The sequence below is a fragment of the Cherax quadricarinatus genome, unplaced genomic scaffold (assembly GCF_038502225.1).
Source record: "Cherax quadricarinatus isolate ZL_2023a unplaced genomic scaffold, ASM3850222v1 Contig3774, whole genome shotgun sequence".
Classification (NCBI taxonomy): domain Eukaryota; kingdom Metazoa; phylum Arthropoda; class Malacostraca; order Decapoda; family Parastacidae; genus Cherax; species Cherax quadricarinatus.
Genome location: NW_027198800.1, coordinates 6,824 through 33,265, shown reverse-complemented (window position 1 = coordinate 33,265; position 26,442 = coordinate 6,824). Strand labels below are relative to the sequence as shown.

General features: G+C 38.1%; 1 protein-coding gene across 3 annotated transcripts; it reads left to right on the top strand.

The window, feature by feature from the left end:
• Positions 1–25,226, top strand: LOC128702703 (OTU domain-containing protein 4). Of its 3 annotated transcripts, none has more exons than XM_070081711.1 (4): positions 1–108; positions 11,428–11,551; positions 17,610–17,693; positions 25,109–25,226. In XM_070081711.1, exons 1-4 carry the CDS (start codon positions 95–97, stop codon positions 25,208–25,210), a joined length of 324 nt encoding a protein of 107 aa, XP_069937812.1. In that variant the 5' UTR covers positions 1–94; the 3' UTR covers positions 25,211–25,226. The 3 variants fall into 3 exon arrangements, with proteins under 3 accessions (XP_069937812.1, XP_069937813.1, XP_069937814.1); XM_070081712.1 differs by lacking the exon at positions 1–108 and adding an exon at positions 158–209; XM_070081713.1 differs by lacking the exon at positions 1–108 and adding an exon at positions 365–520.
• The last annotated feature ends 1,216 nt before the right edge of the window (positions 25,227–26,442 follow it).

The window sequence follows — 26,442 nt, the reverse complement described above, 5'->3', positions numbered from 1 at the left end:
CGCTGGTTTTCGAATATAAGAATAAGAGATAATAGTCTCAGCCTCTTAACACACGGCCTCCAGTCCCTCTCGTAAAACTTAAATTTTCGCCAGGATGGAGGATATTATGTGAGTATAAGAATGTCTCCATTGATTAAATACGAGATGTAAAGAGTTTAGAACAGCATGCAGGTGTGACGTCACGGTATAAGAAACGCTTCATGAGGGAGGTAACTTTTGTGTTTTAATCTGGTTTCGTTAGTTTTAAATGTAATTTTCGGGGCCGTTTTGGCGTGGCGTGTTGGTTATAGCGTGAGGCAGGTGTGTGGGTAGGAATTATAATGCGTCGTGCCTGTGGAGATGAGAAAAATGGAGATTTGAGAGAGGGGGCAGCCGTGCTGGGCCAAGATATGGTTGTCATGGCTCGTGTTTTCTTACGGTCTTGTTATGCTTAGGGTGTATTATTTGGTGTGTGGTGGTGGCACCTGCAGCCCAGGTGACCTACACACCGGCCACATGATGTAGCAGGTGCAGGTTAGAGGTAATAAGCGGGAGAGTAGAGGTGTGTCATGAGGGTCGTCCTCCAGCTGCTCACACTTCACTAAGTTAAGACGGCATACACCTCTCCCTCACATATTTATATAAAACACTTGCATATAAAATAAGGGGGACTCCAGTGGAAGCAAATCTTATTATGTGACTATTTAGGTTATACTAGGATAAATTGCACTACGTAATAAATATGTATGCTATTCATAATAAGTTTCACATTGAAAATGTAATCAGTTAATCTCTTGTGCAATGTGTTATCCTGGTTAATAAATTTGTTTAGTGTCTATGTTCATTCAGAATTATTGTACAGATTTGTACTGTTGCTTTTAAAATGAAAGGCGTATGTGTGGTAATTGTACTTCTGTGTACCTGTGCCTAAATAAATTTACTTAAGGACCCCAGTGGAAATAAGTCACTAACTTTTGGGTTATCCTGGGTAATTTATACTGTATATGATAATTGTACTTTTGTATACCTCTGCCTAAATAAACTTAATGATGTTACCAAGTCACTGATCAAGCAAAGTCTTATCCAGTTTACTGCTGGCCTAAGTAAGTTTATTTAGGCACAGGTACATACAAGTACAGTTATCATACATAGTGTAAATTACCTATGATAACCCAAAAAAGTCAGAAAAGTGACTCATTTTCATTGGGGTCCTGGAATTCTCTTATATATATATATATATGTCTGGTAATAATTGAAAGTCACTCCTCTGTGGATTTTGCTGATTGCACAACTCTCAGTTGGTTTCACATGAAATATTATTTTGTGCAAATTTAGGTTTAGATTTAGATTTTTTGTTTCCGATAACTGCATTTACAAAATGTACAATAATTAAAATGCCAGTAGGATGCACAGCATATTGGGTAAGATGCTTTTACTTAGGGCATGTTAACTGGTGTTTACCTGGAGTTTACCTGGAGAGAGTTTCGGGGGTCAACGCCCCCGCGGCCCGGTCTGTGACCAGGCCTCCTGGTGGATCAGCGCCTGATCAACCAGGCTGTTGCTGCTGGCTGCACGCAAACCAACGTACGAGTCACAGCCCGGCTGATCAGGAACTGACTTTAGGTGCTTGTCCAGTGCCAGCTTGAAGACTGCCAGGGGTCTGTTGGTAATCCCCCTTATGTGTGCTGGGAGGCAGTTGAACAGTCTCGGGCCCCTGACACTTATTGTATGGTCTCTTAACGTGCTAGTGACACCCCTGCTTTTCATTGGGGGGATGGTGCATCGTCTGCCAAGTCTTTTGCTTTCGTAGTGAGTGATTTTCGTGTGCAAGTTCGGTACTAGTCCCTCTAGGATTTTCCAGGTGTATATAATCATGTATCTCTCCCTCCTGCGTTCCAGGGAATACAGGTTTAGAAACCTCAAGCGCTCCCAGTAATTGAGGTGTTTTATCTCCGTTATGCGCGCCGTGAAAGTTCTCTGTACATTTTCTAGGTCGGCAATTTCACCTGCCTTGAAAGGTGCTGTTAGAGTGCAGCAATATTCCAGCCTAGATAGAACAAGTGACCTGAAGAGTGTCATCATGGGCTTGGCCTCCCTAGTTTTGAAGGTTCTCATTATCCATCCTGTCATTTTTCTAGCAGATGCGATTGATACAATGTTATGGTCCTTGAAGTTGAGATCCTCCGACATAATCACTCCCAGGTCTTTGACGTTGGTGTTTCGCTCTATTTTGTGGCCAGAATTTGTTTTGTAAGACATACAACCAAACCTGATAAAACACACCAAATCCAACCTAAAATACCTAACATTGCCTTACAATACCATCGATTTTTGTTTACATTCTCCGCATCTTTCTTTACATTTGCTGGGATTTGCCATACCTCTATATTTAGTGTTAATTAGTTCTGACGTGCTGGTCATGCCCAAATAAATTATTTTTATGACTGTCTTCCACAATAATTTTGCTCAGGAAATAAGTGCTTATTCCCTAGTCTTGATACCTTATATCATAAAATATAAAATTATTCTATATCTGCCAAGGAGTGTCCTTCAATTATTACAATAAATTTAGTAATATTGGCAGTGGTAGCACCTTTGGATCACATGAAGGACCCCAATCCTTGGAGTGTACCTGGAGAGGGTTTCGGGGGTCAACACCCCCACGGCCCGGTCTCTGACCAGGCCTCATGATGGATCAGGGCCTGATCAACCAGGTTGTTAATGTTGGCCACATGCAACACGATGTACAAACCACAGCCCGGCTAGTCAGGTACTGACTTTAGGTGCCTGTCCAGCACCTTCTTGAAGGCAGCCAGGGGTCTATTGGTAATCCCCCTTATATATGCTGGGAGGCAGTTGAACAGTCTTGGGCCCCTGACACTTAATGTGTTGTCTTATATCATGCTTGTGGTGCCCCTGCTTTTCGTTGGGGGGATGTTGCATCATCTGCCAAGTCTTTTGCTTTCATAGGGAGTGATTTCCATGTGCACATTTGGTACTAATTCCTCTAGGATTTTCCAAGTGTATATATCGTATATCTCTCCCACCTGCGTTCTAGGGAGTACAGATTGAGAAACGTAAGCGTTCTCAGTAATTGAGGTGTTTTATCACAGTTGTGTGTGCCTTAAAGGTTCTCTCTACATTTTCTAAGTCAACAATTTCACCTGCTTTGAAAGGTGCTATTAGTGTGTGTGTTCAGCAATATTTCAGCCTAGATAGAACAAATCCATGAGGAAGTGGAACAGAATTCTTCCTCTGTAAGCCATGCGTGTCATAAGAGGCGACTAAAATGCCAGGAGCAAGGTGCTAGTAACCCCTTCTCCTGTATATATTACTAAATTTAAAAGGAGAAACTTTCATTTTTCCTCTTGGGCCACCCCACCTCAGTGGAATACGGCTGGTACGTTGAAAGAAAGAAATAAGAAAGATAGAACAAGTGACCTGAAGAGTGTCATCATGGGCTTGGCATCCCTAGTTTTGAAGGTTCTCATTATCCATCCTGTCATTTTTTTTAGCAGATGCAATTGATACACTGTATCATAGAGGGGGTAAGGAACAAAACAGATAATTGGGGAATAATGGAGAAATAAAGGGAGGGAGTAGGCAGGAGAGGTCAGTTGAGTGAGAGGAGCGGAGGTAATGTGAGGTCACTGGTGACTACACCATCACCTCGTTATCTCTACCACACTGCTCACCCTCTCAGTACTTGAAATAAAATAATAAAATATAAGAATAAGACGGGAACAGTGAATATTACTATTCTACTCAAACACAGTTTTTTATTAAGTCTTTGTACAATAATATATTTGGGAACAGGAGAACTCTATTGGGTTTAGATAAATAGGGATGGTACACACAAGCAGTGAGACAGGGAATACTGTGAACTGACAAAACAATATAACTTACAATATAGTTCAGAGGACAGTTCACCGCAGGAACTCAGTCACACACTAGCCACAGGTTCCAAGACCTACACAGCACGAGCACTGCTCCAAGCCAAAACAAAAAGTCAAAAACAAAAGACCTGAGGTACGGCTGACACCTATTTGCTAAGGCAAGGTGTGTGACAGTTTACTGGTTACTTAGGTCTCCCACAGAGACCTCACAAGCACATTGACCTACATCACAAATGTTGTGGTCTTTTAAAGTGAGATCCTCTGACCTTATCACTCCCAGGTTTTTTACATTAGTTTTTCGCTCTGTTATGTGGTTAGAATTTGTTTATACTCCAATATAGTTTTAATTTCCTTACATTTTCCATATCGGAGTAATTGAAATTTCTCATCATTGAACTTCATATTGTTTTCTGCGGCCCATTTAAGGATTTAGTTGATGTCCGCCTGGAGTCTTGTGGTGTCTTCATTGGAGGACACTGTCATGCAAATTCGGGTGTCATCTGCAAAGGAAGACATGGTGCTGTGGCTTACATCCCTGTCTGTCAGATATGAGGATGAGGAACAGGATGAGAGAGAGTAATGTGCCTTGTGGAACAGGGCTTTTCACCATAGCCGCCCCAGACTTTACTCTGTTTACTACTACTCTGTTTACTGCTACTCTTTGTGTTCTATTTATTAGGAAATTATAGATCCATCTATCAACTTTTCCTGTTATTCCTTTATCACACATTTTGTGCACTATTATACCATGGTCACACTTGTCGAAGGCTTTTGCAAAGTCTGTGTATACTACATATGCATTATGTTTGTCTTCTAGAGCATCCAGGACCTTGTCAAAGTGGTCCAGTAGTTGGGACAGACAGGAGCAACCTGCTCTAAACCCATGTTGCCCTGGGTTGTGTAATTGATGGGTATCTAGATGAGTGGTGATCTTGTTTCTTATAACCCTTTCAAAGATTTTTATGATATGGGACATTAGTGCAATCAGTCTGTAGTTCTTTGCTAATGCTTTACTGCCCCCTTTGTGGAGTGGGGGAATGTCTGTCGTTTTTAGCAGCTGTGGGACGACCCGTGTCCATGCTCCCTCTCTATAAGATATTAAAATCACATGATAAGGGTTTCTTGCAGTTCTTGATGAACACTGAGTTCCATTAGTCTGGGCCTGGGGCAGAGTGCATGGGCATGTCATTTATCGCCTTTTCGAAGTCATTTGGCATCAGGAAGTTTTTCAGATAGATTTGAGTCTACCAAATTCTGTCTCGCTCATAAAAAATTTATTTAGGTCTTCTACTCTTAGTCTGGTTAGCAGCTCTCCAAAATCCGAGTCATACTGGGACTTGAGTATCTCACTCATTCCCTTGCTGTCATTTGTGTAGGACCCATCTCATCTAAGTAGGGGATGTTGTTCTAGACTGAGATTTGGCATAAGAATGGTTGTTCTCGACTTAGATTTGGCATAAGAAAAGAAATATTTTGGGTTTCTTTCATTTATGGCTTTTAGTTCTTCCTGTGTTTTTTGACTCCTATAAGATTCCTTTAGCTTAAGTTTGATGTTTGCTATTTTTCCGACTAGTGTCTCCCTTCGTATTACTTATATGTTGGCCTCTTTTAGCCACTCTGTTATTCTTTGTCTTCACCTATACAGGGAGCACCTTTCTCTTTCTAGTTTGCATCTCTTCCTTTTCCTTAAAGGAATATGCCTTGAACGTACCTCGAGTGCCATAGAGTTAAATTTGTTCTAGACATAGGTTTGGACCCGTGTTACTTAGGATATTTTCCCAGTTTATATCATATAGGACCTGGTTGACTTGATCCCACCTTATGTTTTTGTCATTGAAGTTGAATTTGGTGAAGGCTTCTCATGATTGATCACATTTTGTTGGTCTGGGGCCCTGCACATACATGTCTGAACCTCTATTATGTTGTGATCTGAGTATATTGCTTTTGATATGGTAATATTTTGTATCAGATCATTATTGTTAGTGAAGATGAAGTCCAGTGTATTCTCCAATCTTGTTGGCTCTATTATTTGCTGGTTTAAGGTGAATTTGGTGCAGAGATTTAAAAACTTGTGTGTATGTGAGTTTTCATCTAAGCTGCCTCCTGGGGTTGTCTCTGCCACAGCATTATTTGCTATATTCCCCCATTTTAGGTACCTTAAGTTGAAATCCCTCAGAAACAAGATGTTTGGGGCAGGAGCTGGAAGATTTTCCGGACAGTGGTCTATTTTCAAAAGCTGTTCCTGGAATTATTGGGAAATTGCATCTGGAGGCTTGTATACAGTGACAGTGACCAAGTTTTGGTTCTCGATCTTTACTGCCAAAACTTATACCACATCATTTGAGGCATTTAGTAATTCTGAGCATATCAGTGACTCTTTGAAATAAGTCACTTTGTCTGACTTTTTTGGGTTATCCTAAGTAATTTACGCTATATGATAATTGTACTTGTGTACCATTTCTTAAATAAACTTATTGACTTAAATTCTCAGCACAAGTGAGAATTTTGAGTATGCAGTATTTCCTTGCACCTGTTGCCCCTCTTCACCCAGCAGGAAGTAGGTACCCAGATGTTAGCTGATTGGTGAGGGTTGCATCCTAAAGTAGAGGATCAAAAGACTTCAGTGGAAATATAGCAGACATAGCGGCTTTACTGGTTTTTACTGGATTAAAATAAGATTTTGTTCAGATTTTTAACCTGGAGGGTTAGCCACCCAGGATAATTCAGTAAAGTCACTGTGTTATCAGGGACTATCTGTCTCATTCCCATTAGGGATCTTTTAATCTTCTCCTCAGGCTGCCATCCACAACAGTTGACAAACACCCAAGTACGTACTTGATTCTAGGTGAAGAGGGACAATAGGTGTAAGGAAACATGCCCAACATTTCACCTGTGTTGGGGGTTGCTCACAGACTCAGGATGCAACCAACCAAGATAATAATCCAAATAAAATATTCAACAAAATTAGAACTTATCTAAGATAAACCAGAATTATGTTGTTGGATAACCTGTGATTATATTTTAACCTGCCACTTGCATAACTCAGATGTCATTGATTTGAAAACTCAGCAACTTAACCAGATTCGTTGTAAAACATTTGTAAATTTTCTCAATACTTTTATGTACACGTATTTTAAGAAATTCATACAGTCGGTCTGTAAAACCAGCTGTATTTAAAAAGAATAAAACTTTCTTTACTGTTGCAAGGAAAACTCTTTAATGTTGATAATTATAGTTACCCAGTGTTTAAAAAAATGCAGCTATTGTTATAATAAAATTTGTCATTTAACTCATTAGCTTTTTTTCACAACAGGTTAGTGTCAAGAGCAGGCCTCCTCCGACACATGTCCTTGACCTTCAAATTTTATTCTTTCTCCTTACTTGTTTGAGAAAAAAAACACCAGAATACATGCACTTGACACCACACATTCTCAGATTTTTTATCATTATTTCCTTGTGTTGTACCATGGATTCATGTACAGTATATTAAAATTTCATCATTACCTTTTTCCTCTTAGGATCAGATTTACTCTGCACAACTGTTACTAGAACACTATCATAGCCCAAATACTGTATACGGTATAAATATACAGTACAAAAAAATTCAATACAGTACTGTAATTTCATCATGACCTTTCTTCCTCAACTATTGCTAGAACACTTTCATAATCAAAATATATGCTACAAATATGCAATGCTGTACATCAGCTTGTCCGTGTACATTACCTACAAATTGATGAACTAGATGCATGTACAACATTTGGGTATCTGTTTTATATAAATAAAGTTACCAAGATGTTGCACATGTGTCTAATTCATTATATGTTAATCCTGTTCGTGGATATGAAGAAATTCAACTTGTTTATGCCTGGGGAGAATCATGCAGGTTTTTGGCAGCATCACAATCTTCAGATGGCTGTGATACTTAGATATAGCCACATCAACAGTAACATATACCAAGATGTTCTTAGGTTACATATAGTATTATAATTGAAAAGTTTCTGTGAAATATTAACATTGTTCATGAGATGAAGGTGTGAATTTAACCCTTTCAGGTTCCAGAGGCCAAATTTCAAAGTGCACACCAGGGTCCAAGAATTTTTAAAAAATAATTTTGTTATTTTTTCTTATGAAATGGCAGAGAATCTTTTTCTGAAGGTAATAAAACAGAAAGTACGAAATTTGATGGAAAATTGACGAAATTATGCTCTTGCGAATTTTGATGTGTCAGTGATATTTATGCATCGGCGATTTTGCCAACTTTGACTCCCATTTTAGGCCAATTATATTATTCCAGTCGATCAAATTCTTAGCTATTTCACTAATATTACTTCTATGCTATCGACTGAGCACAAGAAATCACCAAGTCAACTGTTTCAACTACAAAATAAGTGATCGGAAATTGGTAATTTGGCCAATTTAATGCAAAGTTCAAAATATTCTAATTTCAAAATAGGGTCCAGAATAAACAATGCAGGCATTCCTGGAATTAAACTAACATTTCCTCTGTTCATTTGTTATGTTTTCAGGCTTTACAATGAATTTCATTTTGATTTTTTATTCACATAATAAATTTTTATTCAAACCAAAAATAGAAGATTTACTGTTAAGCACTACTGTAATAATTGTATAAATAATATCACTACATTTGTGAACGTATATTAGACCCACCAGCTGGCGTGTATTAGACGTGTGGGGTCATTTGTTTACTCTTGAACATCGGCAAAAATTTAACATTTCTGCTATTTTGAGTTCAGTTTCAACCCATTTCCATTATTAAAACCAATCAAAATCATCTCTATTTCTGTAAAATATCTTCCATTCTATCAAATGAGACCAAGAAATTGCATATACATTTATAAAAAACATACAAAAAAACACTGCAAAGTCGCTGTTTTAATCGAAAATTAGTCAGTTTTTCCTCTCATTATGCACTGTGCTGAAGGATTTGTTTTATGTGGTGCACACATACCACATCTAGGCCCAAATTTACCGCTCACAGCTTATCAGAGTGAGCTGAGCTCATGGCATAGATCTATGGTTTGGACCCTCAATGTATAGCCGTAGATCTACAGCATGGACCCTCAAAGGGTTAAATTCGTTTCCTTCAGATCTTCCTTCCATAAAAAACTAGTGAATTTTTTTAATTTACTTGACTGGGCATCCTTCAATAAAATCCTGCGAGTTGTTGAAATTTGTAAATTAGGATACAATGAATTTTGAGGATTAATGTACCAATATTTCTCTTAATATCCATATAATTTTATTTTTAAGCATTTCAATATCTATATGCTGTACAGTACAGTACTATGTATATGAAACTTGATCTTTGCTATACAGGAGGGTCCCACTTATACAGTATGGTTCTGGGATACTGCTGTAAAGCAAAAATCACTGTAAAGTGAAACAAATTTTTTTAATTTTTAAATGCATATAAAAGCTTGATAACATGTTTACACTATCATTTATTATGTGAGCAATAGACCTAGGCCTAACATTTATTATGTGAGCAATAGAGCTAGGCCTAACAATTGCATATACAGTACACACATTACTTAAAATATTTTTGTCCTTGGCTTATAGTGAGTAGTGAATATATTTATTGTAGGAAGTTCTGAATAAATGAAGAATGGGTATAATTGAAAACTGCTGTAAAGTGTAGCACCGTAAAGTGGGGTCTGCCTGTACAATATTGCATGCAGGTTTCTCTCCTGTTTACTCTGATCCAATAATACTCTCGTTTGTAATTATCTCGGTATTTTTTTTCCCCTTTGATGTTTACAAGTTATTACATTCTATATTCTTCATGTGATCACCTTTCACTTTCCTCATTTCCAATATAACATTTTAAGTTAAATTTTATTATCCACATATCACATCATGTCCAAATTATTTTTTGTCTTATACAAAATTCGGAATTTTTTTTCCTAATTTTCTTCTTAGCTGTATGGTCTCGCATAACATGCAAGCATAAAAAAATATAAATGCATGTGGTCAAAAAGTGACAGAGAAAAAATATGGGAAAAAATGCATTTTGAATGCATTTTAATTTTTTTTCCCACAAATACAGGTATGAATAGTATATTGAACATGAACCAAATGGTTATATACAATATAAAATTATTATATAAATACATTTTATAAACAAAAAGTGCTCTTTACTGCCTGTAAAAAAAATAGTCTGCATTTCTTAAAAACATGCTTTACATGTAGTACACACTATTGAATAAAAACAAAGTGCATTTGTTACCACTTATCATGACTCCATAATATTGCAAAGCATACATCATCAACATGCAACTACATGATAGTAAAACCCCTACAGTATTAACCCTTTCAGGGTTGGTGCCATACTAGTACGGCTTGCACGCCAGGGTTGGTGCCGTACTAGTACGCATAAATTCTAGCACCTTCAGATCTAGTGAGAAAAAGCTGGTAGGCCTACATATGAAACAATGGGTCTATGTGGTCAGTGTGCCCAGTATAAAAAAAATCCTGCAGCACACAGTGCATAATGAGAAGAAAAAAAACTCCGACTGTGTTTTTGGTTTAAAACAGCAACTTTGCAGTGTATTTTCATGTGCTATTTATGGTTATATTCTAGTTTTCCTTGGTTTCACAAGGAAAAGGACCTTAAAATTGAGCTCAAAGTAGCAGAAATGTTCGATTTTTGCCGAAGTTCAAAAGTAAACAAATCATGCCATGCGTCCAATATACATCAACTGGTGAGTCTAATATTCTTTCACAGGTGCGCTGATATTAATTTTACCATTTCTACACTAATGCAGTAGACTGCATAACAGTAAATCTTCTATTTTTTGTGAGAATAAAAATTCAAAATGGAAAGCAAAAGAAATAACAGAGGCCTGAGGATGTGACTAATGAACAGAAGAAATGTTATTTTAGTGCCAGGAATGTCTGTCTTGTTTATTCTGGACCCTATTTGGAAATTGGCATCTTTTGAAATTTGTGTGAAATTGGCAAAATTGCCAATTTCTGACCACTTTATTGGATCGGTAAATTGGCGGTGTTTTGTACTCATTCAATAGAAAAAATGGAGTTCTAGCAAAATAGTTATGATTTTTGTCGACTGGTACATTGGAATTGGCCGAAAATAGGGCTCAGAGTGGGTGAAATCGCCAATGCGTAAACATCGTTGAGACCGCTAACTTCACAAGAGCATAATTCCGTAAGTTTTCCGTCAAATTTCTTACTTTTGGTGTCATTGTGATCAGGAAAAGATTCTCTATCATTTCATTTTTTTTTTTTTTTAATTCTGACCAAGAACATGTTTAGGAGAGGGCCTGCCGACACTGAAAGGGTTAACAAAGACTTCGAACACTATGGTACTAGGTCTAAGTTTTTGTTGTATGTAATTAGTTTTACTATCATTAGCATGAATATTTTATTACACATAGCGTAGACAAGAATTTGTACATAGTGAAAATCCATGTAAATTGAGAGACGTGTACTTGGTGGAACTTTGTCCAATCACTGGTTTCCTTATGTTAACAAATGTTCAGATTATTAAAGCAGCCTGTGTTTTTTTCAGAATGCGTCGTCGTTTGAACAGTCGAGCGTTTGATCCATTTGATGAATGGCTTGAGTCGCAGGGTTTATATCGCAAGCAAGTAGCACGGGATGGATCCTGTCTTTTTCGTGCTGTTGCTGAACAAGTAAGTTGAATTGGTTTATATGAAATAAAAATTGTGATCTGGCAACTTTTTTTATACTGTCTATACATTACAAAAACAGGTAATATCAAATATACAGGATAAATATACAGTGAAAATGTTGCCAAGAGTACATTTGTCCTAGTGGACATCTGATGGTGATTAACCCTTTGACTGTCGCAACCCCCAATCCTGAGGTGTCTCCTGGTGTCGCAAAATTTAAAAAAAAAAAATTATTTTTTCTTATGAAATGATAGAGAATCTTTTCCCAATTGTAATGACACCAAAAAAACGAAATTTGATGGAAAGCTGGCGGAATTATGCTCACGCGAAGTTAGCGACCTCGGCGATACAGTATTTACAAATCGGTGATTTCGTCCACTTTGAGCCCTATTTTCGGCTAATTCCATTGTTCCAGTCGACCAAACGCATAGCTATTTCTTTAGAACTTCATTTTTTCTATCGATTGAGTACAAGAAACTGCCCATTTACCGATTTCAACTACCCAATAATGTGATCAGAAATTTGCAATTTGGCCAATTTCACGAAAATTAAAAAATATGACAATTTCAAAATAAGGTCCAAAATGAACAATGCAGACATTCCTGACTCTAAAATAACATCATCTTTGTTCATCAGTCACGTCTCCAGGCCCCTCTGATATTACTCTTGCTTTCTATTTTGAATTTTTAGTCAAACAAAAAATAGAAGACTTACTATTATGCAGACTACTGCAATACTGTAATAATTGTATAAATCCATAAATACAAAACACCGATATGAAAAACAGTACAGAATGGGTCACATAACCAGAGACCAAACAAAACGTTACTCGTCAATCCTAACCAGCCTGATAAGAAGGGCAAAAAAACTGTATTATGAGAACAGATTATCCAACTTACGAGGTGATATAAAAAAGACCTGGAAGACCCTATCAGAAATTCTGGGAACAAAAAAGATATCACGAAATAGCAAAATAAAATTAGCAAAATCAGATGAACCCCAACTCCCACCAACAGAAACAGCAAACAGACTCAATGATTTCTTCTCCACTATAGGACAAAACCTTGCCAATAAAATCCCAAGCTCAGATACCCCACCAAATGACTACCTCACTGGCAACTACCCGAACACACTTCCTAGCTCCGACTAACCCATACGAAGTCTCCCTTATTATCAACACACTAAAAAACAAGGCAGGAGATTTAAATACCTTACCACCCTTTATGTCACAAGTACTATCACCAATCATTGCAACACTTTAACAAATCCATTGAATCCTCCACCTTCCCTACAGCTCTCAAAATAGCAAGGGTCACCCCGATCCATAAAGGAGGAGACCAAACAGTTGAATAACTATAGGCCAGTATCCAATTTACACCCTCTCTCAAAAATCTTCGAAAAATTAATTCATAAACGAATCTACTCCTACCTCATCTCCCAAAACATTCTCAACCCCTGCCAATTTGGATTCAGGCCTAATAAAAATACTAATGATGCTATTATACACATGCTAGAACATATATACACTGCAATAGAGAAAAAAGAAGTCCCACTGGGGATTTTCATTGACTTACGTAAAGCTTTTGATACAGTTGACCATGACTTGCTCCACGTAAAATTGTCACACTATGGTATTAGAGGGCACTCCCTCAACTACCTCAAGTCATACCTCAGCAACAGAAGCCAATATGTGTACGCAAATGGGGCAAGCTCTTCCGCACAACCAATTACAGTTGGTGTCCCACAGGGAAGTGTCCTTGGCCCTCTTCTCTTTCTCCTATACATAAATGACCTACCAAATGCTTCGCAATTACTAAAACCCACACTTTTTGCAGATGACACTACATACGTCTTCTCTCACCCGAGCCCAGTCACGCTAGCCAATACTGTAAACACAATTACTAAAAAAGAGAAGAAGAAAAACTTTATAAAACTGGGTTGCTTAAATGTGCGTGGATGTAGTGCGGATGACAAGAAACAGATGATTGCTGATGTTATGAATGAAAAGAAGTTGGATGTCCTGGCCCTAAGCGAAACAAAGCTGAAGGGGGTAGGAGAGTTTCAGTGGGGGGAAATAAATGGGATTAAATCTGGAGTATCTGAGAGAGTTAGAGCAAAGGAAGGGGTAGCAGTAATGTTAAATGATCAGTTATGGAAGGAGAAAAGAGAATATGAATGTGTAAATTCAAGAATTATGTGGATTAAAGTAAAGGTTGGATGCGAGAAGTGGGTCATAATAAGCGTGTATGCACCTGGAGAAGAGAGGAATGCAGAGGAGAGAGAGAGATTTTGGGAGATGTTAAGTGAATGTATAGGAGCCTTTGAACCAAGTGAGAGAGTAATTGTGGTAGGGGACTTGAATGCTAAAGTAGGAGAAACTTTTAGAGAGGGTGTGGTAGGTAAGTTTGGGGTGCCAGGTGTAAATGATAATGGGAGCCCTTTGATTGAACTTTGTATAGAAAGGGGTTTAGTTATAGGTAATACATATTTTAAGAAAAAGAGGATAAATAAGTATACACGATATGATGTAGGGCGAAATGACAGTAGTTTGTTGGATTATGTATTGGTAGATAAAAGACTGTTGAGTAGACTTCAGGATGTACATGTTTATAGAGGGGCCACAGATATATCAGATCACTTTCTAGTTGTAGCTACACTGAGAGTAAAAGGTAGATGGGATACAAGGAGAATAGAAGCATCAGGGAAGAGAGAGGTGAAGGTTTATAAACTAAAAGAGGAGGCAGTTAGGGTAAGATATAAACAGCTATTGGAGGATAGATGGGCTAATGAGAGCATAGGCAATGGGGTCGAAGAGGTATGGGGTAGGTTTAAAAATGTAGTGTTAGAGTGTTCAGCAGAAGTTTGTGGTTACAGGAAAGTGGGTGCAGGAGGGAAGAGGAGCGATTGGTGGAATGATGATGTAAAGAGAGTAGTAAGGGAGAAAAAGTTAGCATATGAGAAGTTTTTACAAAGTAGAAGTGATGCAAGGAGGGAAGAGTATATGGAGAAAAAGAGAGAGGTTAAGAGAGTGGTGAAGCAATGTAAAAAGAGAGCAAATGAGAGAGTGGGTGAGATGTTATCAACAAATTTTGTTGAAAATAAGAAAAAGTTTTGGAGTGAGATTAACAAGTTAAGAAAGCCTAGAGAACAAATGGATTTGTCAGTTAAAAATAGGAGAGGAGAGTTATTAAATGGAGAGTTAGAGGTATTGGGAAGATGGAAGGAATATTTTGAGGAATTGTTAAATGTTGATGAAGATAGGGAAGCTGTGATTTCGTGTATAGGGCAAGGAGGAATAACATCTTGTAGGAGTGAGGAAGAGCCAGTTGTGAGTGTGGGGGAAGTTCGTGAGGCAGTAGGTAAAATGAAAGGGGGTAAGGCAGCCGGGATTGATGGGATAAAGATAGAAATGTTAAAAGCAGGTGGGGATATAGTTTTGGAGTGGTTGGTGCAATTGTTTAATAAATGTATGGAAGAGGGTAAGGTACCTAGGGATTGGCAGAGAGCATGCATAGTTCCTTTGTATAAAGGCAAAGGGGATAAAAGAGAGTGCAAAAATTATAGGGGGATAAGTCTGTTGAGTGTACCTGGTAAAGTGTATGGTAGAGTTATAATTGAAAGAATTAAGAGTAAGACGGAGAATAGGATAGCAGATGAACAAGGAGGCTTTAGGAAAGGTAGGGGGTGTGTGGACCAGGTGTTTACAGTGAAACATATAAGTGAACAGTATTTAGATAAGGCTAAAGAGGTCTTTGTGGCATTTATGGATTTGGAAAAGGCGTATGACAGGGTGGATAGGGGGGCAATGTGGCAGATGTTGCAAGTGTATGGTGTAGGAGGTAGGTTACTGAAAGCAGTGAAGAGTTTTTACGAGGATAGTGAGGCTCAAGTTAGAGTATGTAGGAAAGAGGGAAATTTTTTCCCAGTAAAAGTAGGCCTTAGACAAGGATGTGTGATGTCACCGTGGTTGTTTAATATATTTATAGATGGGGTTGTAAGAGAAGTAAATGCGAGGGTCTTGGCAAGAGGCGTGGAGTTAAAAGATAAAGAATCACACACAAAGTGGGAGTTGTCACAGCTGCTCTTTGCTGATGACACTGTGCTCTTGGGAGATTCTGAAGAGAAGTTGCAGAGATTGGTGGATGAATTTGGTAGGGTGTGCAAAAGAAGAAAATTAAAGGTGAATACAGGAAAGAGTAAGGTTATGAGGATAACAAAAAGATTAGGTGATGAAAGATTGAATATCAGATTGGAGGGAGAGAGTATGGAGGAGGTGAACGTATTCAGATATTTGGGAGTGGACGTGTCAGCGGATGGGTCTATGAAAGATGAGGTGAATCATAGAATTGATGAGGGAAAAAGAGTGAGTGGTGCACTTAGGAGTCTGTGGAGACAAAGAACTTTGTCCTTGGAGGCAAAGAGGGGAATGTATGAGAGTATAGTTTTACCAACGCTCTTATATGGGTGTGAAGCGTGGGTGATGAATGTTGCAGCGAGGAGAAGGCTGGAGGCAGTGGAGATGTCATGTCTGAGGGCAATGTGTGGTGTGAATATAATGCAGAGAATTCGTAGTTTGGAAGTTAGGAGGAGGTGCGGGATTACCAAAACTGTTGTCCAGAGGGCTGAGGAAGGGTTGTTGAGGTGGTTCGGACATGTAGAGAGAATGGAGCGAAACAGAATGACTTCAAGAGTGTATCAGTCTGTAGTGGAAGGAAGGCGGGGTAGGGGTCGGCCTAGGAAGGGTTGGAGGGAGGGGGTAAAGGAGGTTTTGTGTGCGAGGGGCTTGGACTTCCAGCAGGCATGCTTGAGCGTGTTTGATAGGAGTGAATGGAGACAAATGGTTTTTAATACTTGACGTGCTGTTGGAGTGTGAGCAAAGTAACATTTATGAAGGGATTCAGGGAAACCGGCAGGCCGGACTTGAGTCCTGGAGATGGGAAGTACAGTGCCTGCACTCTGAAGGAGGGGTGTTAATGTTGCAGTTTAAAAACTGTAGTGTAAAGCACCCTTCTGGCAAGACAGTGATGGAGTGAATGATGGTGAAAGTTTTTCTTTTTCGGGCCACCCTGCCTTGGTGGGAATCGGCCGGTGTGATAATAAAAAAAAAAAATAGCTATCTGTTTACAATAATGTTTTATCACTGATTTCATCATTGCTTAGTTAATCTTAAGTTAATTTTAAGCCAGCCCGTAATGCTATGCATATAAGTGGCTTTGGCATGCTGCTCTTACCTGTATTTTTTGTACCTCTGTATGTATGCTAAAATTACTAAAATATACATATACAAAATATAACATCAACCCATTCGTGACTGCATATTAGAATGGCTAGTTGGACATTTATTGGACAATGACATCATTTGTTTACTTTTGAACATTGGCAAAAATCAAACATTTTCCCTACTTTGAGCTCCATTTCCAGGTTCTTTTTATAGTAAAATCAATCAAAATCACCTCTACTTCTATAATATGTTTTCCATTCTATCAAATGAGACCAAGAAAATGAGAATACAACCATAAATACTATACGAAAATAGACCACAAAGTCGGCATTTTAAAAAAAATGGTTGGAGTTTTTTTTTCTCATTATGCACTGCGTGCTCCAGGATTTTTTTTATATGGTGCACACTGACCACACAGACCCATTCTCTCACATGTGGGCCTACCAGCTTTCTCCTGCTTGATTTGAAGCCGCTAGAATTTATGAGTATATATACATCAAACACGGTACCTCGTAAGACGTATATGTACGGCCGCGACAGTCAAAGGGTTAATTGGAAGAAACTCTGAGGACTGACATTTTCATGGTTATCCTATATGAGTATGCAAAATAACCACAGTGAAAAAATAATGGAATTCCAAGCACTTTTGTGATTTCTCATATTATCACATTATTCCATGATGTGAGAAATCATGAAAGTGCTTGTAATTTCTCTATTTTTTTCACTGTAGTTATTTTGCATATTGTGATATCACTTATTTACTGTGATCTTATTGCAACTTGACAGGTATATACAAATGTTAATTGTGTGAATAATACATTTTAATTATCTCTTCAGGTGTTCATGACACAGACTGAGCACATTAAGGTTCGGGCGCTCTGCTTGGAGTATATGATGCTACACAAGGACGATTTCCAGCCAGTAAGTGTTTTTGTAAATTATCATATGATTTGCTTACTGTTGACTAGCAGACACTATTACTACTTGTTACATATGTTTATATCACTGACCTGGTTAATATTGATAATTGTAAGAAATAAAGACTAGAATAGAGATTTGGGCATGAGAAAGATAATTGCCAGATAAACATTGGATAACTAAATATTTGGCAGTTGCCCATCAGTAAAACGTGATAATCCAAATACAGCCTTTCCTCACTTAATGACAGAATTCCTTTCCTAAGACCACATCAGTAAACAAATTCGTCACTAGGTGAGGATCATACTATAATGGTACTGGGTTTGTGTCAACCATCTTTGATATTGCTTTAATGTCACCTTTCACTGTTTACAACATTTCTGGTATATTTTTATATGTTTATACAATAGTGTACTATATATTGTAATAGAATAGAGAAAATCAGCTCTAATATACATTATTTAGGTATGCATACTGGTCAGAGAGCTCGTTGTAAGTCCGAGTCATCGATAAACGAGTACGTCGCTAAATGAGGAGAGGCTGTATTCAAATAAGAATGCACACAAATTTGGAGCTGACTGTATTTTCATTTGTCTAGTAAACATACAGCTGTACTTTTTCTTTCCGTATTGGTCAGCAGCTTGCAGAACAAGTTCAAATTTATGATTGTAAGTATTGAGGGTAATAATGTTAACATTACTCAACCCTGCAGTACTGTGGGAGTGCCTGGCAGACAAATATCTGGGTATGTGTCACTTCCAGTGGGATGGGATTTAACACTGGGGACTTCCAACGTAATCAATGCCAGAGGGATCAGGTGACTTAAAGGGTTTCAGGTATAATGCACCAGGCTGTAAAATAATGAGGTATATACACCTACCACCCGACTTACGACCTGCTCGACTTACGACCACTCGACTTACAACAGTGTTTTTTTTTGCCAATTTTCTGGGAAATAAACAACTATTTCTGTTGTACACAGTGTTTATCCTAAACCTTACAGTATAAAATACAGTACTAACAGCATAAAAAGTAAAGTAAAACATGAAATACCAAAATAAACAATAAAATAAAGTCATTACAAAAATGGGATGTTGATATTCAGTAGTAAAGCTCGACTTACGTCCATTTCGACTTACGACTGGTTTCTCGAAGCCGAACTCGGTCGTAAGTCGGATGGTAGGTGTAGTATTTTCTGGTGTATGAGGCACTTCTTTATTTTTAAGGCATTAAATACAGTGGACCCCCGGTTAACGATATTTTTTCACTCCAGAAGTATGTTCAGGTGCCAGTACTGACCGAATTTGTTCCCATAAGAAATATTGTGAAGTAGATTAGTCCATTTCAGACCCCCAAACATACACGTACAAACGTACTTACATAAATACACTTACATAATGGTCGCATTCGGAGGTAATCGTTATGCGGGGGTCCACTGTAGTATCTTGCGTGGCATATGAAAGGTTTGTGTACACCTACTGAGTCCTATTGGTCTGTAAGTTAGAATAGACCCAAACACTTGTCTTCTTGTGCTGTGCAGCAGCTGAATCTGAACAATTGTAAGCACTATCATCTATTATGGGGAATTAGTCAAAATACCAAAGGTGGAAGAATTCTCCAATAACCCACTTAGGAGAGGAAGCTCTAGATAATGTTTTTATCTGCCCCAGACTGGTACCTTGACTTGCAAGTTTAATTTGTTCCCTGACTGAGCTCGTAACTCAATTTGCTCATATAGCAAATCAATTTTCCTCATTGAAATGCCATTAATCCATTCCAGCCCCCCAAAAACCACCCCAATTTTTTTGTTATGGGTTTTTAAATAAGAAAAATGTATATATAAATAAATGATTTTTGCTAGGTCCCAGCAATGTTTTAGAAATGCTGGAGTATACTATATGGAACTCCTTGAAGCACGGTGTAAGATGAGTGTCACTCCACTGCTGACAGTGCAGCAGTGGAGTGACATTTGATGATTGTGTACTGCCTTGGCTTTATTTTTCACTGTTACACATAAAAATGTCTATCTGTCTGTTTCTGAAATTAAGACACGTGCAACATCTGGGTATCTTTATTGTAGACGTTTCGCCATCCAGTGGCTTTATCGATACAAATTCCAGGGCATAATTTGAAGACAGTAGAACTATGTACAGAAGATGAGGTAATCAGTCCCTCAGCCTTGGAGTTGGTGTGAAGGACACTGTAGTTGTGGAGGTTTTGGAGCAGAGGCAAGAAGCCTGGTGCTTGTATACTAATGTCAGGTGGAAAGAGGACGTGTAGCAGGCGAGGGCATTGTCACTGGTAGGTGGGATTCCCCAGTGGAAGTAGGCCCTACCCAAAGAGATGGGTTAGTTGTAGTAGTAGTTGTCGTAGTTGTGAAGAAGGTTATGTACATATCCTTAGAATCAAGATTCCATGATGTTGCAGTGTCTGACAAGTTATACAACAATGGTATACAATACTGACAAGATGAAATTAAGACGTGCAACATCTGAGTATCTTTATTGTAGACGTTTCGCCATCCAGTGATATTGTCGGTATTGTATACCATTCGTGTACAACTTGTCAGACACTGCAACATCATGGAATCTTGATTCTGAGGACATGTATACAACCTGGAATCTTGATTCTGAGGACATGTATACAACCTTCTTCAAGACTACGACAACTACTACACATCCCCTTTCCACCTAACTTAAGTATATAAGCGCCAGGCTTTTTGCCTCTGCTCCAGAACCTCCACAACTACGGTGCTCTTCACACCAACCCCAAGGCTGAGGGACTGATTACCTCATCTTCTGTCTATAGTTCTACTGTCTTCAAATTATGTCCTGGAATTTTTATTGATAAAGCCACTGGATGGTGAAATGTCTACAATAAAGATACCCAGATGTTGTACATGTGTCTTAATTTCATCTTGTCGGTATTGTATACCATTCTTGTACAGCTATGTTTCTTTCTATCTGTCTAGCTCTGTCTCTGCTTATCAGTCTTTCTGTCTGCCTGTGTTTCTGTCTTCTTGTCTCTCTCTCTCAGAGAGAGAGCCGCTCATGAACTAACAGATATTACACTCGATAGTCATCACGTCTGATTCCTGAACAAGTGAAACTGTGTATTACTTGTCAGTCATGCTTATTATGCATTATATCTACAAGTATATTATAACAGTTTGTATTTTTGGTGTTATCCTAGGTAATTTACACTATGTATAACTGTGTTTATGTGTACCTGTGAGACACAGACACACAGATAGACAGAGACAGAGATAGATACATACAGACAGAAGGAGATAGAGACAGCCAAAGCAAATCAGCCAGCCAGCTGGCCACCCAACCAGCCAGCCTGCTGAACATGTATTACATGTGTTTCAGAATTGTTTCTCTTTACTTAGGGCATAAGTTATAGAACATTCTGGCAGGATGACATTACCAGTAGTATCAGAATTGAAAGGATGTTACACATTGGTTATTATCGAGGTTTTTTATATTTCCTCGGTATCTCCTGCGAGTGGTGGCGTATCTGAAGCTCGCTCATAACTCGGATTTTGGCTTGCAACTCAAAGCAAAAAATCGACCGAGCAGTGGCTCGTAACTCAGAAAACTTGTAAGTTGGGGCACTCATAAGTCAAGGTACCACTGTATTAGGTAACCTTTCTTACTATAGAATTTCTTATGCTATTATCTTAACCCTTTCACTGACTTTACTGTAGTACTACTGCTTTGAGGTCACTGTCAGCACTGTAGTACTACACCATGAGCTCAACTCAGATGAGCAGGGACCAGTAAATATTGGCCTAGATATGAGAGAATGGGTCTATTTGATAATTGTGCACCATATAAAAAATCCTGCAGCACGCAGTGCATGATGAGAAAAAACTGTGACCGTGTTTTGGGTTTAAAACAGCGACTTTGCATCTATATTCTTGGTTTCTTGGTCTCATTTGATAGAATGGAAGATATATTACAGAAATAGAAATGATTTTGATTGGTTTCAGGATTTGGTAGCTTGAAATTAGCCTCAAAGTAGTGGAAGTGTTCAATTTTTGCTGATGTTCAAGAGTAAACAAATTGTGTCATGCATCCAATACATGTCAGCTGGTGGGTTTAATGTGTGTTCACCAATGGGCTGATATTATTTATACAGTTATTACAGTATTGCATAACAGTAAATCTCCTATTTTTGTATGAATAAAATATCAAAATGGTTTTCATTTGTAAAGCCTGGGAACATAACTAATGAACAGAGGAAATGTTATTTTAGTGCCAGGAATGCCTGCATTGTTTATTCTGTTTCTATTTTGAAATTGGAATAATTTGAAATTTGTGTGAAATAGGCCAAATTTCCAATTTCTGATCACTTTATTGGGTAGTTGAAATAGTTGATTGGGCAGTTTCTTGTGTTCAGTCGATAAAATAGAAGTAGTACTAGCAAAATAGCTAAGAAGTTGGTAGACTTCAATGTTGTAATTGGGCTAAAATAGGAGTCAGTGGCAAAATTACCAATGCATAAATATCGCTGACACAGTAAAATTCGTGATAGTGCTGTTTCGGCAATTTTCCAACAAATTTTGTACTTTTTTGATTTATTACCTCCAGAAAAAGATTTTCTACCATTTCATAAGAATTTTTTTTTTTTTTTTTTTTTTTAATTCTTGGACCCTCAAAGGGGTTAATTTAGCCAGGATTCCATACAAGTTAAAACTAATAGTGTTCTGGATCATTGTATTGCATGTGGCAGGCAATGCTGACTCCATTTACTTTCACGTGTGTAAATCATTTTCCGTAACGACCAGTCTGGCTTCATCCCACTTCATGAGGTGTCGAAAATTATAGTATGTACAGTGGAACCTTGGTTTTCGTATGCCCTAGTTGGAGACAATTCTTGGAGAAAATTTTCTATAAAATGTATTTTTTGTTAATATTTTTGGGTGTCTGGAACAGATTAATTGGATTTTCATTATTTCTTATGGGAAATACTGCTTCCATTTTTGTACGATTCAGTTTTTTAAGTTTTTTCGAACGGATTAATCATGAAAACTCAGGTTCCACTGTATGTCGTAATTAAGATTATCCCTGTTACACACATTCTTACACTTTTTTCAGATGCTGCTCATAAAGTGCTTGATGACCCATGCAGGTTTAGTGCATTTTTATATATAATAATTATCAAACATTGCTCAGGGTCCCTTGATGTTTCACCCATATCTGCCACATGGAGTGACAACAACTTTTGTTAGATTCAGTGACTTAAGTGAAGTGAATCTCTTCCTCACAAGAGTATTGATGGTAGTGGAGATGATAGTAACTAAACTCTTTACACATGGAGAGAGCTCTGAAGATATTGCTTGCAACACTGCCACATGTGAGGGATTCCTTATGGTTTTGTTGTTGATGCTGAAGGCTTTCCTCTCAGCTGTTGATAAAATGAGAGGGAGAATGGAGCTGGTTGAACACATGACAAATGTATGAGGTATGAAAAGATAAACTCTTCCTTGGCATCCTATTTTATAGGTTCAAAGATAAGTTTACCTTTAAGGTTTATTGAGAATCAATCAGCAAAGATGAGTGGTTATTTTATTATTCACACCATGTTACTAAAACAGAAAGGCACAGTCGTTGGCTTTTTGTTGAGCTCTTATAGGTCTTGGCCCTGAGTTTCATGAAGAGTGCTCCTAGATTTGTCATGTACTTATGCATCTTCATTTTCCCTCCTATTTTATTAACCCTTTCACTGTCGAGACCCCTGCTCACAAACTTGCTCTCAGTGTCGAAGAATTTAAAAAAAAAAAAAAAAATTTCATATGAAACGATAGAGAATCTTTCCCTGATGGTAATGACACCAAAAGTACGAAACTTGGTAGAAAACATGGAATTACGCTCTCGGGAAGTTAGCGGCGATATTTATGCATTGCTGATTTTGCCCACTTTGAGCTCTATTTTCAGTCAATGTCATTGTTCTAGTCGACCAAACTCATAGCTATTTTGCTAGAACTCCATTTGTTCTATCGATTGAATACAATAAACCGCCCATTTACTGATTTCAACTGCCCAGTTAAGTGATCAGAAATTGGGAATTTGCCCAATTTCATACACAATTCAAGTAAGGCCAATTTCAAAATAAGGACCAAAATAAACAATGCAGACATTCCTAAAATAATACTTTCTCTGTTCACTAGTCACGTCTCCATGCCCCTCTTATATTACGCTTGCTTTCCATTTTGAGTATTTATTCACACAAAAAATTGAAGATTTACTGTTATGCAAACTACTGCATTATTGTAAATATGGTATAAATAATATCAGTGCATTTGTGAAAGCATATTAGACCCACCAGTTGATGTGTATTGGACGTGTGGCGTGATTTTTTTAACTTTGAGCATCGGCAAAAATCAAACATTTCTGCTATTTTGAGCTCATTTTGAGGTACTTTTAGTCTGAAAACCATTCAAATTCATCTCTATTCCTGTACTGTATCTTCTATTCTATCAAATGAGACCAAGAAAATGAGAATGCAACCATAAATAACATACGAAAATACACCACTAAGTCGATGTTTTAAACCAAAATCACGATTGGAGTTTTTTTTCTCTCATTATGCTCTGCGTGCTTCAGGATTTTTTTATACTGTGCACACTGACTGCTCAGACCCATTCTTTCATATGTAGGCCTACCAGCTTTCTCCTGCAAGACTGGGAGCCGCTAGAATTTTGGCGTAATATTACGGCACCAGCACTGGCTTGCAAGGTGTAATATTATGGCACTTGACAGTGAAAGAGTTAACAAGTGCATGAGGAGAGTGTTAAGCATCTTCAATACAGCCAGAAAGGATCACTTGCCAGAAAGAGAATGTACATTGCATTTCTTAGCATTGTTACTAGAACATCCCTGGACTACTCTTGCAGTTGTTAAGTGAATGTAGTTATCATCACCTCTATTACCATCAAGGATCTTGTGAGGAAGAAATCCAGGAAATAGGATGAAGCCAGATTGGTCATTAAGGAAAATGGTTTATGAAGGTGAATTGTATGGAGTCAACATTGATTTCCACTTCCAATACAGTCATCCAGAACAAAAATAGTTTTAGCTTCTCTGGGATCTCGACTTATTTAATAATAACCCATCAAAACACACCAGTCGGGAGGCCCCCTCAGTTCCTCGCCTCTCTCCAAGCTATGACCATTCCTGGTTTCTGCACCTGATCTTGTTCTGCCCATATATAATTGTTTTCTCAGTATGTATTGTATTGACAAAGGCTCCTTATGTGAAATGTTTCCATAATAAATGCATACTAGTGCTTTGCTTGTCTTGTTTATAAATTTATTATGCTATTCATGGGTAATTGGTTATTATGAATTTCATTGATGTTATGTTAAACAGGTCAATATTATTCCTAATTATAATTTTCTTTTAAATTTACAGTTTCTAGAAATACCTCTAGATCATCATGTCTTCAAGTTACAAGATGTAAGAGAATGGGGAGGACACACAGAAATTATAGCAATGTCACATCTTTTTCAGTGAGTTGTATACTTATTTTAAAAGTTTTCTGAGTAATTATTATTTTATGCTTGTCAGAAGTGTAAATAATGGAAGCCTGGATAACTTAGTAGTAAAAAAGTACTAAATTTGTGTAATGTATATGTTCTAGGTATGTACAATAATGTATTATTGTAGGGAGTGTTTTATCCTAACTGTTTATATTTTCTCTCTCTCTCTCTCTCTCTCTCTCTCTCTCTCTCTCTCTCTCTACTCTCTACTCTCTACTCTCTCTACTCTCTCTACTCTACTCTCTCTACTCTCTCTACTCTACTCTCTCTACTCTCTCTACTCTCTCTACTCTACTCTCTTTACTCTCTCTACTCTACTCTCTCTACTCTCTCTACTCTACTCTCTCTCTACTCTCTACTCTCTCTCTACTCTCTACTCTCTCTACTCTCTCTCTCTCTACTCTCTCTCTACTCTCTCTCTACTCTCTCTCTACTCTCTCTCTACTCTCTCTCTACTCTCTCTCTACTCTCTCTCTACTCTCTCTCTACTCTCTACTCTCTCTCTCTCTACTCTCTCTACTCTCTCTACTCTCTCTCTACTCTCTCTCTACTCTCTCTCTACTCTCTCTCTCTACTCTCTCTCCTCTCTCTCTCCTCTCTCTCTCTCTCTCTCTCTCTCTCTCCTCTCTCTCTACTCTACTCTCTCTCTACTCTACTCTCTCTCTACTCTACTCTCTCTCTACTCTCTCTCTACTCTCTCTCTACTCTCTCTCTACTCTCTCTCTACTCTCTCTCTACTCTCTCTCTACTCTCTCTCTCTCTCTACTCTCTCTACTCTCTCTACTCTCTCTCTACTCTCTCTACTCTCTACTCTCTACTCTCTCTCTACTCTCTCTCTACTCTCTCTCTACTCTCTCTCTACTCTCTACTCTCTCTCTACTCTCTTCTCTCTCTCTCCTCTCCTCTCTTCTCTCTCTCTTCTCTCTTCTCTCTCTCTTCTCTCTCTCTTCTCTCTCTCTTCTCTCTCTCTTCTCTCTCTCTCTCTCTCTCTCTCTCTCTCTCTCTCTCTCTCTCTCTCTCTCTCTCTCTCTCTCTCTCTCTCTCTCTCTACTCTACTCTACTCTCTCTACTAGTAGTATAAACACAAAATCTTCCTGGTAGTTATATCTAAGCATTCCTTCCTAAGCTGTTGTAGTAGTTGTCTTATGCTTTCCTTGTATCTTTTCCTGTTATATTTTTATATTAATATTAATTTATTAACACACT